The following is a 20,188-nucleotide window of genomic DNA, read 5'->3' as shown; positions in this document are numbered from 1 at the left end:
ATTTACTGTCCAGCGTCACACTCAGAGACCCCACTTGAAAATTATTGAAGTAATATTTCTTTTTCACATTTATTCTTTCTATTTCTGTTCTTTTGTGGAACAACATTCCTTCACATGTATTTCCCAAAATTACCATAATCTACATAAATTTAAGTCTAATATCAACAAAAATCTTCAATTATATTGTTTCCATTAAATGAAACAAAGTAAAAAAAAAACAGAAGTCTCTTCTGCACTGCTGTTTTTGCACTTGTTTGGCCGTTAACTGCCTTTATTCAACTTATTCGTAGAAAATGCATTCTAGTGAGGGTATTCTTTTTTATGGTAAGGGGATATACACGATAAATAAACGTGCGAGTATCCCACTATCATTAGAGTAGCCACCGGGCTTCTCTAATGTTGAGCTTCTGATACTCAAATATCGATCGATGATGGTAACCTCGAAAAAAGGTAGCCTCAAGAAAAGCAGTCATCGCGTCCTTTTTAACGCCGCCCGGAAGGGGTGTGAACACGGTGGTTGGTTGTATTTGTCCAGAGAGTTTGTGTTGACCTACGATACGCAGGCGTTGCCCAAATTCTCTGTGGTTTCTCGAGAACAAATGCGCAACAAGAGCTTTTTGTGGCCAACAGAGTTATTTGCTTGCTGACAGCGTGACTCATTTCTGCTGACATCTTAATAACGGCCTTGTGGAAGGAAATAAGCTTTCTGATTTGTAATTCTTTCCCTACACCGCTATTTTCGAACGCCCCCTTTCTTAGAATAAATGTCTTGTCTTCTGGCATCCATTAATAACGTGGCAGGCGTTTTCGCACACTGCAATCCGAATGTTTTGTGAATGCATTCGCTGTGCTCAGTGAAAGGAAGACCTGTAATTATTTTGTCCTTTCATAATTGTAATTTCTTTATTAAGACGGCAATAAAATTTACTGCTAGTTTCTTGCTGATAGTTATTAAGTAGAAATATCTCAATTGCGTCAATTTATCTGACCTGTTTCTTGCATTTCCAGACGTGCCGCAACTCACCCTCAGGCTCGGCAGCAAACTTCGGCATTCCCACATTCAGGAAGGAAACGACGTCTACCTGGAGTGCAGCATACGAGCCAACCCTTGGGTGTCGGAAATCAGCTGGCGATTTGAGGGGCGCGAGCTGCACACTAACACGTCGGCAGGAGTCATCGTCAGCAACCAGTCACTCGTACTCCAGAAAGTCCACCGCTCCAGCAGGGGTCATTACAGATGTCTGGCGGCAAACAGCGAGGGAGAAGGCGAGAGCAATCCTGTCGTCCTTCGAGTGCAGTGTAAGTTGTCTCTTCATTTTGCATTAGCAACTTCCTAAGACACTTTGCTTAGGCTACACAATCCAAGCAGTAAACCTCGCCGATTCGAGACAATAAGCTAACTTCATTGCGAAGAGTGAAATCTCATTTACATTCATTTGCAACATACCACAATTTATCAGCAGATATTTCCAACTCCTCCCCATCAAAAAATACATTGTCTTTCTCACTCACAAAGCCTGTTTTTTTTGTTGTTTATTTCTTTACTAGGTCCCACCCCAACACAACCATTCCCCCTCAAAAATAAACAAGGTGTGAAAGAAAAAAAAATCCTAACATAGACTACGCCAGGCTGTCATTTCCTGATTTTGGCACAGTGAAAGAATGTAAATAGGTCTTGAAACCTTGGATGGTGGAAAAGGGGGCGCATGTGGGATACTTGACAAGCCACCACCTGCCCTTTTTTAATGGGCAGGTGGTGTCTTGTCAAGGTTCAACAGCCATCGAAGCATGTATTGAAATTAATTGTTAACTCTTTACACTTGTAAATTCCTTTGTACATTTTGTTGTCTACGCTGGTAGCACAGTGGTATCATCACCGTCTTCCTCACACCGGGTGGAAAAGGCCCGGGTTCGAATCCCGTCGATGACGCGAGGAAGGTTAATGGGCTTTTTTCACTCCATGGCTGAGTTAGCCGGTCTCAGCCGGAGATAGCAAGGTTCCCTTCCCCTCCAAAAACCGGGATTTTATCCTCCAGCAAAACAGGCAAATCCACCAGAGAACACGCGCAATTTACAGACATAAATACGGGTTTATGAGATCAATTACGGGTAACCCTAATTTTATAAAAATAAATATACATTTTGTTACCTTTCTTGCATTTCCTGAGTAATGTGATTTCATTGCTAAAATTTCTAGAAAACAATTTTAGCAATGAAAACTAAATGAATAATAAGGGAAGAGAAAATAAAAAAAAAATGTTCTTGTTTGTACTCCAGAACAACTAACAGGCCAGTGCAGTTTACAATAAATCAATCCGTGCAAATTGTTAATAGCATTTAACAGTCACGGACTTGAATCCTGGTCCAAGACAAACTTCCATCTGTTGTCTTTTACACAACAGATGGAAGTTCACTCAAACAATCAATAACCAGCCGTCTGAAGGAAAACTGACATACATTTATTCTGCCACCATCCTTCCTCAATGTGAATTTATGCCCCCTCGTGAGTAATCTGAGCCGTGGGGAAGTACTCCATCAACAGTGAGCATGCTCAATCCTTTCAAAGTCTTAAACATCTCAATCAGATCATCTCGAAGATGTTAGGTGCATAGCCTCCAGAACCTGTAATATGCAGAACTGAAGCCAGTCTTGGTAAGGCCATCTTTCGTATCATTAACTAATCAAGTTGCCAGTACCTGTTCCAGCAGATCTCTGTATGCATAACTGAAGATGAGACCTAACAATTACCTTGTGAAAGCGGTTAATCACCACATTATTCCTGCTAGCAAATTTATTGTATGTCATTGAAAATTCCTATGAGCTGTCCTGGCCGCCTGTCTGAATTGCTCAGACAACTTCACACCTGATTTAGTATTAGTACTGGCTGCATAGTGCAAGAAAGCCTATGGCTTATGCTACATCAGCCAAAAAAACAAACCGAATAAAACCATGATAAAAAAAAAAAACTAATAATTAATAAAAGGAAATTAAACCTATCATCCCATGCGTTTCAATCACCGGCAGATCTATCCAGATGCCCTTTGAATTTCCCCAAACTGTCAGCCTCTACCACCTATGTAGGCAACTTATTCCAGTAATTTATAACTCGCTGGATAAAATAAAACTTCATGCAGTCCAATCTAACATTCCTCCCGTAACTTGAATTTATGTCCCCTAGTTCCAGCATCATTTAAAATTTCGTCCTCATTCATTTTACTGATGCCTCTCAGAGCCTTAAACACCTCAATCAAATCTCCTCTAAGGTGTGTCTAATTTCCAAACTCTGGAACCCACATATTCGAAGTCTTTCTTCATAAGGACGCCCTTTTGCCGATCCCCACCAGGCGAGTTACCCGTCTTTGCACCCTTTCAAGAAGCTCGATGTCTTTCTTTAGGTGCGGTCTCCATACTTGAACACAGTATTCCAAGTGTGGTCTAACATAAGCCTTATATAATGGGATTATCACGTCCCCTATCTCTACTTGCAAAAGTTCGATAGATCATCGATAGGACACCATGGGCCTTCTTTGCAACCTGTTTACAATGCTCAGAGAATTTTTAGGTCTGACCGTATCGCAAACACCCAAGTCCCTTTCCTCCAGTACTGGGTTTAGTTGAACTCCACTAAGTGAATAAGTTATTTTGGGATTACTGTTTCCCAAGTGCAATACCTTATACTTTGTTGGATTAAAGCATAGCTGCCATTTTCCTGACCATTCCTGAAGTCTATTTAGGTCTCTCTGAAGAAGCTCAGCTTGAGTGTATCATTAACTACTCTATCAATTTTAACATCATCTGCAAATTTAGACATCACGCCCTCTATCCCTTCATCAATGTCGTTTATGAAAATTAAAATCAACACTGGTCCTAACACTGATCCGTGGGGAACCCCACTTCTCATATCAACCCAATCTGAGGAATAGCCATTTATCACAACCCTCTGCCTCCTGCCCTGAAGCCATCCTGATATCCATCTAAGGATTTTCCGAGTGATTCCAACATGATCAAGCTTATAAAGCAACTGCTCATGTGGGACTGAGTCAAAAGCTTTGCTGAAATCTCAATAAACAATGTCGAAATTATTCCCTAAATCCAGCTCGTGAGTTACCATTTCAAAATAGCGAACCAGATTTGTTAAACAAGATTTTGACTTTACAAAACCATGCTGAGAATCCTTTAGAATATCAATTCTATCCAAATGATCCTGAAAACCACCCTTGATCATTGCCTCCGTGATTTTCACTGCCACTGAAGTCAGACTAACAGGTCGATATTTCCCACTTCGCTCTTAGAACCACCCTAATATATGGGAGATACATTGGCACTTTTATAATCCAACGTAATCTCCCCATTGTGTAGTGATGCTCGCATAATTAGCCTCAATGGTTCAATGCGCTCACTTGCCGCCTCCCTTAAGATTATAGGGTATATTCCATCAACTCCAAGAGCCTTACTTGCCTGTAGGCTCGAAAGTGTTTTCATTAAATAATCTTGCGAGATTTCAATATCATTAATTACATATTTTTTAACTTCGCTCCCACAATTTCCCTTTGCCACAAAAGGCTTTTCATTTGTAAATATCGATGCAAAATAACTGTTGAGTTCATCTGCAACGGCAGCTGGTGTATTTATTACTATCCCCTTTCCCTTACGTAAAGGTCCGATCTGGTTTGTCCTGCTTTCTTGGCATTTATATATGTGAAGAATTCTTTATCCCCCCTCTTTGCTCTGTTTGCTAGTGATTTCTCATAAACTGCCTTTGCCTGTCGAACCTTTTCTGTGGCTCTATTACACATCACCTTTTAGCTGTTATAGGTTTCAGTACTTTTTATTGCTCTGTAACCTTTCCATGCCACCTTTTTCTGCTCAAGTAATGTGGCAACTTCACTATTCATCCAACTTGGAACCCTTCTCGTGGAGTATTTTTTTAATGGTATATACGCATTCAAGGCATCTGTGATTAATGTTTTAAAAGCGTACCACAGTTCAATTGTATTCGTCCTCTGTGCGATATCTGCCCAATTAATAGAGACATATCTGCCCAATTAATCTAAAAAGTAATTTCCTTTTCTGAAATTAAAACCCATTCCTTTGCTTTTACTTCTGGTGCCTCTCTCGTCATCATCCACCGTAGAACTCCGTGATCACTTCCTGCTACTGGTTCCTCTACTGTCAGCCCTGTTATGTCGTCTGATTCATGTGTGATGATGAGGTCTAGGATATTCTTTTCTCTAGTACTTTCCCTGGCATCTTGACACAAATAACAGTCATCTAGTTGATTTAAAAATTTTGTTCCCCACGTCGAGTTTCCTTCCCATTTACTCCACTCAATTAGAGTCAAATTGAAATCACCCGTAATAAGACATTGACGCTTACTTGCCCATTCCATTTTCAGAGGCTTTCGTCATCATAATCTATGCAGATTACTCCTACTCGCATTATACCTTTGTTTCCAACTATCTCACACCATACAGACTCTGTACTAGCATGTGAAATGTCTGAATCCGGGAAAGCTATCGTCGCACTCAGGATGTTTCTGATAAGAAGCATTACCCCACCACCCCTTCTATCTACTCTATCCTTCCTAAATACATTATACAAGCCGTACTGAAACTCATCATCCCCAATTTCCGGGTGGCACCACGTCTCTGTAAGCCCTATTATGTCCGCGTTACTTGTTTTAACCAGCAGTTCGAATTCGCTCATTTTATTGACGACACTGCTAACCTTACTATATAAACAATTAAGACTTACTGTTCTTGTATATTTATTATTTTACTGTTCTTATTTATTTATTACTGTTCTTGTATATTTCTTTCACACCTGATGTACTTTACTCTAGGATTACTGCTACATGTACACAGTAGCTCGCATTTGTCAATGTTAAACTTCAACGATTATTTCTCAGCACATATGAGTAATTTTCTTAGATCTTCTTGCAGTAACTTACGGTTATTATTGTCATTAACCAGCTTGCCAACCATTTTATCATCTGCAAACTTCGACATTAAGTCTGGCGTACGTCCATCAATATCATTTAGAAAACAATAATAGGTTCAGCATTGAACCCTGGAGACTCCTCTAATAACATTAGTCCATGAAGAGCTGTATCCATTAATATCCACCACGCTGTCTTCTCCCATTCAAGCACCCCTTTATCCAAGGCAGTAACTTGCCCTTAATGACACACTGTTTGCCCTCGTGTGTAGCACATTTGGTGGAATTTCCGTTCTTCCCACACCCGAAAAACATCTTAGTTCGAGTACCCTTGATGATGTAAGGAATTTTCACAACGTGGCTGAGTTAGTCGGTCTCAAGCGACTGTAGCATGGTTTTTCTCCCCGAAACTCGAATATTTTGGCCAGCAAACAGAAAATCAACCATAGAACAGATGCAATTTACAGAGGATATACATGGAGCAAAATGGCTTTAGTCCTTGATGATCCTAGAACCTATAATTTGCTGGTGGCTCCTATGTTATTGCTGATGGCCCATCTCCATATTGTTCATCTGTGGTGGTGCAGAACCTCTACAGAACGGGACGAAAAGTGTTGGCGCTTGTGTGTCGCGTGCCAGCTTAATGTGTTGGTCTGAGTCGACTATCACCTGTAGTGCTGAAACGCACAAAATCCCGCACCCACCAGATATAGTTAATAGAGGTGGGCGCCAGCACTCCCACTCCCAGGTTGCCCGAGCAAGGGACCCAGCAAAAAAAAAAGAAAGAAAATTTTGTAAATTAAACTAGTATTGATTTTACTCAGAAATTCAGATATTTTACCTTGAATTTAGCTATTAGATATTGACTCAAATTAATAGCATAGCTTACTTTGCGGTACTCATCTTTTTATATAATCTGCAATTGACGTGTTGAGATAGAATAAAATGGTAGTTGAGTTTAAAAATTGGAATCAATATGGATACGTTTAAATTTTTGAAACTGAGTTTAAAAATTGGAATTAATATGGATACGTTTAAATTTTGGAAACTGAGTTTAAAATATTCTCAAGGAAATAGAAGTGCACGACTTCATCCTTGGTTGTCATGAATTAAAAGTTGAAATGATAAAGCTAGGAAAGTTAAACTGAGGAGGCCAAGAGCCGTAATGAATTGGGTTTCGTTGTTAACGTCTTCAGTTGGCGATAGTGGGACGGAGTGAACGCGTGTATTTAAAAGTCTTTGTATTTGAGTCAATTTAGATCGGTACTTTTAAGAATTCTACAATTTATCTAATTGTCAAAATACAAAATTCTTTAACGAACTAAACGCAACTTACTGCACCGCCTATCAACCCTTGATCCCTGATGCCTTTGAACTTGTCAAATAGAGTAACACAACTCTCAAAAATTCTCGTAAAATTCTTTACCAATAAAGTCCATATTTCCTTTCTACATAAATGCCTTACCTACAATATAATCCCAAAATTCGCCCGTACATTCCCCAAAAATACCTGTAAGAAATATCCATACATTATTCACCATACCTGTATTAATATTGTACGGAGAGAACTGCGAAAAAGATACAATAAAAAGCATCAACAACTATCTCAAATACATCATTTAAGATTTAGTCTAAAAAGAAATATGACACTTAACCCAGATCTGAACAGAATTCACCACATATAATGAAATACGTATAAAAGCCGCGGTAAAAGATATCGAACAAAGACACGTCAAAAAAATGGAACATTCTTACACAAAAAACTCACACCCCTTCAAAATCTTCTACAGTAAACATTTCTTCACAACCCTTTACCACTACTCTACAGATTGGGTTGATGTAAGAAGTGGGGTACCCCAAGGATCAGTATTAGGACCACTGTTGTTTTTAATTTTCATAAACGACATTGATGAAGGGATAGAGGGCGTGATGTCTAAATTTGCAGATGATGTTAAAATTGGTAGAGTAGTTAATGATCACTGTCAAGCTGAGCTTCTTCAGAGACCTAAATAGACTTCAGGAATGGTCAGAAAAATGGCAGCTGTGCTTTAATCCAACAAAGTGTAAGGTATTACACCTGGGAAACAGTAATCCCAAAATAACTTATTCACTTGGTGGAGTTCAACTAAACCCAGTACTGGAGGAAAGGGACTTGGGTGTTACGATACGGTCAGACATGAAATTCTCTGAGCATTGTAAACAGGTTGCAAGGAAGGCCCATGGTGTCCTATCGATGATCTATCTCTACTTTTGCAAGTAGAGATAGGGACGTGATAATCCCATTATATAAGGCTTTTGTTAGACCACACTTGGAATACTGTGTTCAAGTATGGAGACTTGCACCTAAAGAGAGACATCGAGCTTTTTGAAAGGGTGCAAAGAAGGGTAACTCGCCTGGTGAGATCGGCAAAAGGGCGTCCTTATGAAGAAAGACTTCGAATATGTGGGTTGCAGAGTTTGGAAACTAGACACCTTAGAGGAGATTTGATTGAGGTGTTTAAGTCTCTGAATGAGGACGAAATTTTCAAGATTATAAATGATGCTAGAACTAGGGGACATAAATTCAAGTTGCGGGGAGAAATGTTTAGATTGGACTGCAGGAAGTTTTATTTTAGCCAGCGAGTTATAAATTACTGGAATAAGTTGCCTACATGGGTGGTAGAGGCTGACAGTTTGGGGAAATTCAAAGGTCATCTGGATAGTACTTTCGGGTAAGGGAAGCGCATAGGATGATAGGTTTAATTTCCTTTTTATTTATATTTTATTTTTTTATTTATTTATTAATTATTATTATTTAGTTATTTATTTTATTTATTTATTTATTTTTTGTTTTTATCATTGTTTTGTTCGGATTTTTTTTTTTTTTTTTTTTTGGCTGGTGCAGCATAAGCCATAGGCTTTCTTGCACCATGCGGCCGTTACTAATACTAATACTAATTGAACTCGCTAGCCTTGAATACGGATTTAATTTTGCTATAAAAAATAACCAATACCCCTCCAAAGAATGCATCATAGAACCTGAGACCAAACTGGACAACCACCCAGACAAATGGCGTATAATACATCAGGCCAATTCCATCCTTAATTCAAAACTCCAATCCCAATCTAATAATCCGCACGCTATTACACAGAAAGCCGACAAAGGCGATACCATAGTGATTCTTAATAAAAATACATATATCGACAAAATGAAACAAATCCTATCTGACCAGGGTACATACAAACCCGATAATACGTACAACATATCCAAACACAAAAATACACTTGACATTATCTTAAGAAAATTAAGGACAAATAAAGAAATCACCTCACACACTTGACAACAAGTCGGAATACGAAATATCATACCCCATCCCACATGTTTAGTATTACCAAACTACACAAACCCAACCACCCACTAAGACCAATAATCTCCTTCAATAAATCAGCTTTTGCCAATTTATCGTCCTTTCCTGTTAAGATCATTTCCTCCCTTACAAGATTTTCGAAATATAAAATTAATAACGCCACCACTTTTGAAAAACACCACTTTTGAAAAAACAAGTCCTATTACAATCTCCAATAAAGACATTTTAGCATCTTTCGATGTAGTTTCGTTATACACTAATGTATGCCTGCCATCTACACTACAAGCTTTACGTAATTTCCTAATGGATGATAGCACCTTAACCAACCGCACCTCTCTCTCAATCAATAGTATATTAGAACTTAAATCATTTTTATTAGATGCTAAATATTTCCCGTTCCACAATCAGATATACCAACAAAAAATGGTTCACCTATGGGATTGGGAATCTCAGCCCCCCCCCTACCCGAAATATACCTAGCCTCCATAGAAAATCAAATTTTACAACCTCTCCCTCCAGAGATTAAATTATATACCCGATACGCAGATGGCATCCTTATCATAGGAGACAAAACCATAATTGATAACCTTTTTATTAAATTTAATTCAATGCACGACAGATTAAAATTTACCCTCGAATTAGAAGAAAATGGACAGATTAATTTCCTTAATCTCACCATATATAAAACAGATACTAAACTCGGAACTAGAATTTACAGAAAAAATACCCATACCGGAAAATATTTACATTTCGAGTCGCACCATCCACTTCGTACAAAAACAACTGTCCTCTATAATCAAATTTATAATGCCATCAAATACAGTTCTACACAAGAAGACCTATCCAACGAACTCCAATACCTTACAGAAAAATTCATATCCAGAAAATATCCTCTTCAATTAATCCAAAAAATTATCACCACCGTCCAAAATAATATCAGCAAACCATCCAAACAGATTACATGCAATAACACACATGTTGTTATTCCTTACCACAGTGATCTTGCTAGACAGTTCCGTCGATTATTTACCGGTACAGACATCACTCTCATATTTTCAACGTATAATAAACTAGGATCAATGTTTAATTCATATAAAGACACACATAAATATCAAATCAGCGACACGAACAATATCGTTTATCTAATTAAATGTCAACAAAACTGTAATGCATGCTACATTGGTAGTACAACCTTTAAATATGGCTCCACAAAAACATCAAACGCACGTGCATATTACCACTACAATAGCTTTAGAACAGGACAATCAAATACAGAACTCATGTTACATCTACAAGCCCACAACCACACCCCCTTAGTTGATTCAGCCATCAACTATCATTTAATTAATATCTAGTTTTAAAGTTTTTCAGTACGAAGCCCTTATCATAGAGTGGTTTCGTGATCATTCTAAACTTAACGTATTAAAGGCCAAACTACCCTATAACCTCTCATCGGCTTGGAATCTCATGCACCTGAGATTACCACATGTATCAAAGAGTATCACGGGAACATAGAGGCTTTAAAATACACGCGTTCACTCCCTCCCACTATCGCCAACTGAAGACGTTAACAACGAAAGCCAATTCATTACGGCTCTTGGCCTCCTCAATTTAACTTTCCTAGCTTTATCATTTCAACTTTTAACTCATGACAACCAAGGATGAAGACGTGCACTTCTATTTCCTTGAGCATATTTTAAATTTTGTTTCCAAAATTTAAACGTATGCATATTAATTCCAATTTTTAAACTCAACTACCATTTTATTCTATCTCAACACGTCAATTGCAGATTATATAAAAAGGTGAGTACCGCAAATTAAGCTATGCTATTAAATTGAGTCAATTTAAATGGGTACTTTAAGAATTCTACAATTTAACTATTAGATATTACAACGCAAGGAAATTTAAAATTTAAAAATTTTAACTATATACAAAAGCATTTAAAAGGACAGCCGGTGGAAAGCATTCATGATGAGATTACGGCCAAAGCAAGCATGTTGATATTGGTCACTCCCGCTCCAAGACACACAGCAATGAAATACATCTTTAAAATCTTCCACGAGGAGAGGCGTACTGGAAGCAGATGATAAAGCCAGTAGTTGTCTTATAAAGGGGGCTTCCCATTAACTTATAGCTTCCCAGATAACGACTGGAACTTGTGGGTTTCTCACTCGCACACCGGCAAATATTTTGTAGATTTTTGGATGGTTGTTTTCTACAGCAGCATGTTCGATAGGCAACCTCAGAGAGTAATGCTGTTGATCTAATTATCAGCAGTGATTAAGAATTCTTAATTCATTAAGAATCTACAGCTAAAAGAACCACTCTTTGGGAGTAGCACTGTATTGCTGTGGGATTTACTCAAAGGCGTAAGTATCAGTTATAAACGAAACGGTTTTTGATTTCTTAAAGGTGACTACAATAGTCTCAGGGATTTTTTAAATTCTATAGAGTGGGACCAACTGATGATGTTAGCAACAGCAAATTATAAATGGAAAGCATTCAAGGAATTGATCTTCGAAGCTATTAGGCTTTTCATACCAACTAAGAAATATTGTTCAAGGTTTAGGCCTAAATGGATGGCAGACGGACTAATGAGAAATCTTTGGCAAAGGATGTAAAGAAAAACAGTAAAGACTTCTTTACTAATGTAAACTCTATAAGGAAGGGGATGAATCAGATTGGTCCACTTGAAATTGATAGTTCCATTGTTGAGAATTCTGCTCAAGCAGCTGTAAAACTGAGTGAGTATTTTGCATCTACATTCACACATCAGAGATTCTTTAGGGAATTGGAGAACGTAAGCTTATTAAACTCCAACATCGGGCAAATTGATTTTGTAATAACTGAGCAAAGTGGAGGAGAAATTCCTGAAATGAAACATAAGTAAAGCACCTGGGGTGGATGGGATCTATTCAGTTATATTAAATGAGGCAGCAAAGAAAGTAACCAGGCCCTTAGCCATGATTATGGGGGCATCCATGGACTCATTTGCACATCTCAAGTCCCCACGTACTGAAGAAGTGGAAATGTATCCCCAATTCACAAAGGGTGATCGAAAAGGGTCACGAGTAATTACAGTAATTGCCTGTTAGTTTAACTTCCATTCCGGGGAAAATAATAGCGTCACTGGTTAAAGATGCATTGCAGGATCATGAAGACAAGACTGCAGCAATAATTCAGACACAGCATGTGTTTGTTAAGGGAAAGTCTTTTCGGACCAATGTGATTGGAGACCAGGATGTGGTCACAATGTAACTGGATGCAAAATATAATTTTGATATCGTATACTTGAATTTTAAGAAAGATTTTGATACTATTGCACGTAGAATACTAATGTACAAGTTGGAGCAGTATGGCGTTAAGAGAAAGTTCTGCTCAGATTCTGTTCTGCTCAGATTCTGTTCCACCAAGAAGGTAAAAGGTATAGAGGAATAAGTTTTCCTTACCGTCTCTTTGCCTCATAGCAGATAGAAATAGTAGCGGTTGTTCCGGCTTTTATGAGGTGGGAGTAGTCTGATTATACATAGTCAGAATTACTGTTTTGTTTGAAAACTATTTATTTTTGGAAACTAATATTTATTAATATCAATAAGGATCAGTAGAAAAGAATAGCGTACTGGTTTATTGTTCTGCATGTGTTTTTTTTTTTTTGGATAATCTAGCAGTTGATTAGTTTTCACTGCAAAGTAATTAGTTTGAGTTTACTGTTTGAAAATAACAAGAACTAACATATTGTTAGCTGTGTAGCTGGATAATTGAATTTAATAAGAATTATGGAAGGATCAAGTGGAACAGTTAGGAAACGTACAGTGGGATCTGATACAGGGGAGGACGGTTCCCCCCCTACTTCCACCTAAAATGCCACAGTCGCGGGAAGAGTTTATAAAATATGGGGAGTTTGTATACTCTCGAGGACGTAGTCAGAATCAGTTTAGAGCTTATGGGAATACGAATATTCAGTTAGCGCATGAAGAGGAAGTTAGTGAACAAGTAGCTGTGAATAATACTGAGGTGCAACTTATACCAAGTCAGGATGTTGAAACTATGACTGATGAGCTATACAATGTGAAAGATGTATCGTCAATGTGTGAGGGGATCTCTAAAATGAGGAAAGATATTAGGAGCTTCCTCTTGGCAGACGTTAATAAGGTTACAAAGAAGGCAGGAGACATAATTATGGACAAGTGGGCTAAGTTAGAAACAGCGACTACGGCTGTATTAATAGAAAATGAAAAACTTAGAGCTTTAAATGCTGAGATTAGTAAACGGGCGAATTTATTAGAACATTTAATTCAAACATTTTCGTCTGAGCCTTATAGTAAGACTGAAGCCCACAAAGAAGTAGTGAGTGAAGAGGAGGGTGTAATAGGTAGTCAAGATCACGCGCAAGTGCAGGGGGTGGAAGTAAAGCGTATGTATGCGGAGATAGCGAGTGGTACTCGTCCCAAGGAAGGAATACCCAGGTCTGGGGAAAATCTTATGATTCTTCGAGCTTCTGATAGTAGTGAGCTTAAATCGAGTTCTGAAGTGAAAACTGCTGTGGCAAATGCTTTAAAAAATGAATTTAAGTCAGTGAAAGTCCGAGCTCTGCGGTTGGTGCGAAATAAAGGTGTGTTATTAGAAACAGCTATGAAGACGGATTTGGTGAATATAGCTGCATCGGATTCTTTGGCGTCTGTTGGAATAACAACGGGTGTTCCCAAAAAGGGCAACCCATCTGTGATTATATATGATATTCCTAAGGAGTTAAGTCAGGAAGATATCATTGAAGAATTATACTGTAAGAATCTGGAAGAACGCGGGATCACGTTCGAGGAAGTTAAGAAAGACGTAAGTTTTAGGTTTACGACCAAGTCTAGAAGTACAGCTTTTGTACACTGGGTTATTACTCTCTCCCCAAGGTTATATAAGCTTATATCCACATTGGATCGTTTATACTTGGCAGTAAGTGCGCATAGGCACCGCCCCTTTACTATAGTTCCCAGATGCTTTTTATGTCTTGGATATGGACAGGTTACGAAATATTGTACTTACAGCTCCCCTACTTGTGGTCATTGTGCAAAAGGGGGGCATGTATACGCTGAATGCCCAAACAAAGATCAGGAGCCAAGCTGTGCTAACTGCAAAACGCCGTAAGCTGGATTTTTGCCATTCAGTAAGGGACGTTAGATGCCCAGAATATCAAAGAGCACTGGAAATGGTACGAACCTCGGACTGCTAATGAATAGTTGTAATGAACGAAGAGAAAGGGGGTTGGACGAAGATCCTGAGTTAACTGAAGTTTTTTATTCTACAGGAATTAAAATAATGCAGATTAATGGACAACGATCGAGATTGGTAGCGGACGAGATTAGGAAGATTAGTGAGGATTTTCAAATTGATTTGTTGGCAATACAGGAACCTTATTGGGCTAGAGTTCCAGGTGAGCAAACATCTAAAATATTTGGTTATCCTTTAACGTCACGAATAATACAACCGGTGCAGGAAGAGCCTAAAACTGGAATTGTGGTCAATAATAGAGATCTAGACGTAGTGGTTGTTCATAGGTTATGCAACCAGTTCGCTACATGTGTTATGGTGGCCTCGGCAAATGTTCAATTCTATTTTATATCTCTGTATTGTGCTCCTTCAATGGACTTTAATAATTGCGTGGATTATTTAGAGTATCTGTTGCTCATTTTAAGGCCTAAACAAGTGATTATTTCGACAGACGCTAACGCAAAGTCTCCGTTGTGGTACAGTGCAACATCTGACATGAGAGGTTTATTGCTGGAAGAGTTTTTATCGAGCCATAATTTATTTGTAATGAACAAGTCAAATCAACTGTCTACTTTCTGTGGACCAGTGGGTGAATCTAATATTGATTTAACTATAACAACTTCTGGTATTAGACATTGTATTTGTAACTGGAAGGTAATGCCTGATTGGACATAAAGTGATCATCGAGCCATATTGTTTTATGTGAAGAATGTGCCGGATTTAACTGGTACTCAAGATCGGATACCGCACATTGTACGGTTTTCATTGAAATCGTTTGATTGGTCCATGTATGAAGCTTCTGTTCTTCGGGACTTTTCCTCGGATAAACAACAACAGATAGTTCGTGAATCTGCAATATATCTAGCTAATACTATAGAGGATTCAATAGTAAGAGCGGCATATAAGTCAGGTAGGAAGAAGATAATTAAACTAAAATCCTGCCCATGGTGGACAAACGAACTGACTGTCTTACGACGGGCTGTATATCGAGCTAGGAGACAGTACCAGCGGCATCGGAACTGGGGTCATTCTGTGGTAGTTAGATTGCATGAAAATTACGTATCTCTTAAGAATAATTACAAGAGAACCATGGCAACTCGGAAGAGAGAAACCTGGCGATTGTTTGTAAAAGAATCGGGGAGAAATGATCCCTGGGGTTTGCTATATAAGTTGTCAAGAGATAAACTGAGAAGTTTGGAGGTATTTAATACAATTCAAGAGGATTCTACTGAGACTATTAGCTGGGAGGATTCAGTAGATGCAATATTAACTAGGCTGTTCCTGGTTGACGATCCCATCTTAGACTCACAGTGCCAATCCGAACTGCGGAGAAAAAATCAGTATTATGTAGCTAGAGGTAATACCATGGCGTTTACAATAGATGAACTTGCAGGGGTGTTAAAGAAACTTAATTTTGCAAAATGTCCAGGAATAGATTTGATTGAGAATGCATTTATAGTGAGGTTTTTTAAGTTGATACCTAACATGTTACTTTTGTTATATAATAAGTGCTTAGAGGAAGGACTGTTTCCATTGAAATGGAAGATTGCTTTATTGAGGCTAATTAGGAAGCCTGGGAAACCTTTAATTGAGCCTAAATCGTACCGTCCAATTGCTTTGTTGGCTAATCTGGGGAAAGTGTTAGAGAGGTTAATGGCAATACGTTTACAAGAATTGTTAGAACGCCATGACATGATTACACCTAATCAGTATGGTTTTACACCGGGGCAATCGTGCGAGGATGCTCTTCTGGACTTTCATACATACATTTCAAACTCTGATTCAAAATATGAACTTGCTATATATATAGATTTTGAAGGTGCGTTCGACTCAGTATGGTGGGAGGCAGCTCTTTCTCAACTGTGTCGTGCTGAGTGTTCTAAGCAGTTATGCAGTCTGTTCAGGAGTTATTTTTCTGAGAGATGTGACTGTAAGGTCTAAACATTTTCTCCTTCAAAGACAAATCACGCGAGGTTGCCCTCAGGGCTCTGTATTAGGTCCTTCCATTTGGAATTTGGTGCTACAGAACTGGCTGGTTCGACCACAAGTAAATTGTCACGTGATAGCTTTTGCTGATGATGTCACATTAATTGTGGCAGGTCGATCACGACACGATTTGGAGCAAAATGCAAACCGTGTAATAAATGATATTAATACCTGGGCACAAGGATTTAAGCTTACCATTAGCCCCCAAAAGACCAAAATGATGCTTTTTAAAACAAAACTTGATTTGGGACGACTGCCGCAAATAAAATTAAATGGGAGACAGCTGACTATGGGTTCTGAAACTAAATACTTGGGGCTCATTATTGATCACAAGTTGTCTTATTATGCGCATATAACACATCTACATAGCAAGGTCAGGAAATTTGCCGGTTATATTACAAGAGTATCAAGAGGAGATTGGGGTGTGTCCAATAAAACTTTATTTTTATATTATAAGGTGGTGTTTCTGCCTATGGTTACGTATGCAGCGGGAGTTTGGTCCCACAGAGTGGCTCTTGTTAGATTTCAGGCTAAATTAAACTCACTACAAAGAACTATGCTTCTCAATATATTAAGGGTATGTAGAACTGTAGCTACGACTGCACTTCAAGTGATGGCTGGGGCAGTCCCCTTGGATTTGTTCGTGGCTTATCGAGGGCTGTGCTATGGCATTAAGAAGAAAATATCTACTAGACTTGTTGGCATAGAAGTTGACATAAATTCTGACATTAAGAGGGAGAAGAGAAGATGTTTAAATGAGATTGTTAACTTGTGGCAAACAAGATGGGACACTGTATCTTCTGGTTGAGTGACAAAGAAATTTATTCTGGATGTTACCTTTTTAAGTGACAGAACAGTTCGAAGCTGGTTTACACCAAGTTTACAAACATCATTTTTAGTAACAGGTCACGGCTCGATGAAACCGAAATTATTTCAGTTGGGACTTTCGGATACAGATCTCTGTTTTTGTGGGGAGGTTGAAAGTTGGCACCATATATTATGTGTGTACAATTTATGATAATGTCAGAGAAATAATCAGGGAAATCATTGCTGAAAATGAGTTAGGTCGAGAAGAGGTGTTCTTATCTAATAGGAGTGTATTTCAATTATTCCAGGATTTTGCAAAGGGAGCCTTTGAACTGAGGAAACGCCTGTTAAACAGTTGAACCAAAATAGTGTGTTGAAAACATTACCGAAGTGTGTCCAGAATGCCCAAGAGACTAATGGTGATGATGAGGAGGAGAATTTTTTTTTTATATTATTATTATTTATTTATTTATTATTTGTTATTATTATTATTATTTTATTTTATTTATTTACTTATTTTTATTTTATTTTATTTTATTATTATTTTTTATTTATTTTATTTATTTTCTTTTTTTTTTATTTATTTATATATATATATATATATTTTTTTTTTTTTTTTTTTAGCTCTGGATTGGGCCCCCAGAGGGTTTTTTTTTTTTTTTTTAAGTGTTGTTGTCTCATAACCTGAGACCTTATGCGTCCCATCTACTGGAACTGGCCCACCTTCCCGTGGTGTGGACGAGTATCTAGAAGCAGCCTTCCTGGTGATAGCTGCTTCTGGGTAGCCAAGAGGTCAGCATAACACAACAACATAACATGCATTAAACTACACGAACATTGCACTATTACACGCTGGCCTGTTTTGCAGAGTCTGTTCAACGTACAAAGAAACGAGGTGGATTTGAACGGACGTTCTAGGAGCCACCCTACCTATACACACACATGTCCACATGTTACCGTCTCTCTCTAGTAATCTCGTGCTCTTGAACAGAGCACAAGATTACTCAAATTGCTTTTAAATTTGAGCCATTGCGCTGCTTCTTTACATAGCATCTCTATAGTTTTCGATAGCCTTATTTAACCGAGTCGTGAGAACTTCGATAACGGGACGGTGAGGTGCTGTGCGTATGAGAATTTCCCTAATTTGGGCGTTATATACTTTGGCCTTGACCCATTCACTTGTATCATCACTCTTGCTACAAAGCTGAGTTCCCTGACGTCTTTGTATTTATTTCCATATTTGAACTCCTTTCTCAACTCTTACTCCTGTTTTCTTGTTTCGCACCTGCTGCAGGTGGAGTTATTTTGTTTATTTTCTTATTTATTTTTAAGATGCACCTGTGTGCCGACTAGGACAGAAGGTAATCTACGGAGCAGCTCGACACGAAGCTGTGAAAGTGATTTGTGATGTGGACGCCGATCCGAAGCAGGTGACCTTTCGCTGGGAATTCAACACTTCTGCCGACAGCTTGCAGGTAGTAACGTTCGTGACCGAAGGTCTTCGCAGCGTGGCAACGTACATCCCAAGAACGGAGGGCGATTATGGAACTTTGCTTTGCTGGGCACAGAACAGCGTCGGTCTGCAGAAGGAACCGTGCTTGTACATCGTGATCCCCGCAGGTAACAAAACTCTCTGTGCATGCAAAAGGATTTTTACGATTATTTAAAAGCAAACGAATTTTAATATAATATTACTGTATAATATTACTGTATAACGGGCGCACTGGGATCTCCATTGTCAATGCGCCAGTAAACAACAAAACAACCCAACAAACTGTATAACGAGTACATAATACTATCTTCTAGTAAATATTCATCCTACTCATTCCTTCGTGACCTTTTTATGTTCGCCGTATTCGTTTCGAGTCTCAAAACTCTCAACGTATAATGTTGAGATATAACATTTCGTTGGGATTTAACAACGTGTAACATTACGATATAGTTTAGGGCTAAGGACTCAGGTTATGGAAAGAGCTACATAATATATCCAAAGATTTATCATTCCTGTATCCCTATATGTTTCGACAATTTGGTCTTCTGCTCCAAATAGTTATATTAGAAAATATTTCTCGGCCTGGAATACTGGGTGCTCCGGTGGTTGAATAGGATTGCCGGGAAGCCCTTCGCAATTTCAAAATCCATATTGTATACAAACTTAAACATAGCTCCATGGATTCAGATGATCATAATACGTAACATCTGCACTGTAGCACAACTTCTGACTGGGAGTTTCGATGCCCCTCAAATTAAAAATATTGTGGTAAGGCCTCGACGGGGGCCCGGATCCAGTACCCTCATAGTCTTCGTGCCGCTCTCCATCACTTGGACGGATTAAGGCGGCTGTTTCCTGCCAGTACTCTGGAGATCTTTTGAGAATTCAAAATAGACGCGGACAGATACTGCCATGACAGAACCTACAGGAAGCTCATTGCAGAGGACCTGTACACTGAACTACATAAGTAAGAAGAATTCATTTCGAGAAAGATGAGTTTTGTTCATGGACTTTAAAAGCCCACGAACTCATGAAAACAGCAATGAACGCTTTATAGTGTCTTCAAAAGACTAATAGTAGTGACGATATTCCGTTCAGCAGAATGACTATGATATTCAATTCAAATGAAAAATCACTAGTTATTCTTATTTATTTATGTATTTTCTGATATTTTATTTGATGTAACTATATGTGTTCCTATCTAATAAGTTATGTTCGATATGTATGTATGAGCTATGTATGTTATCGAATAAGTTATATGTATGAGCCACCGGCCTAGATGACTTCTGTACAGCGGTGTTTGATTAATAAACTGATAATAATAAATAATGTTATTATTATCATTATCAATGCAAT

The 20,188-nt window shown here is 38.4% G+C and overlaps 1 protein-coding gene across 1 annotated transcript in view; it reads left to right on the top strand.

Moving 5' to 3' along the window:
• The window catches only part of LOC150080029 (kin of IRRE-like protein 3), a 926,673-nt gene that overhangs the window by 679,737 nt on the left and 226,748 nt on the right, over positions 1-20,188 (top strand). Inside the window, 2 exon segments of the mRNA XM_090381806.1 lie at positions 1,009-1,299; positions 18,673-18,960. Of these exon segments, the coding sequence (XP_090237932.1) occupies positions 1,009-1,299; positions 18,673-18,960 (579 nt within the window).

The sequence above is a fragment of the Mastigoproctus giganteus genome, chromosome 9 (genome assembly GCF_048544385.1).
Source record: "Mastigoproctus giganteus isolate SK-2022 chromosome 9, ASM4854438v1, whole genome shotgun sequence".
Lineage (NCBI taxonomy): Eukaryota > Metazoa > Arthropoda > Arachnida > Uropygi > Thelyphonidae > Mastigoproctus > Mastigoproctus giganteus.
Note: the sequence above shows the minus strand (reverse complement) of the source record. Positions and strands in the feature narration are given on the sequence as shown.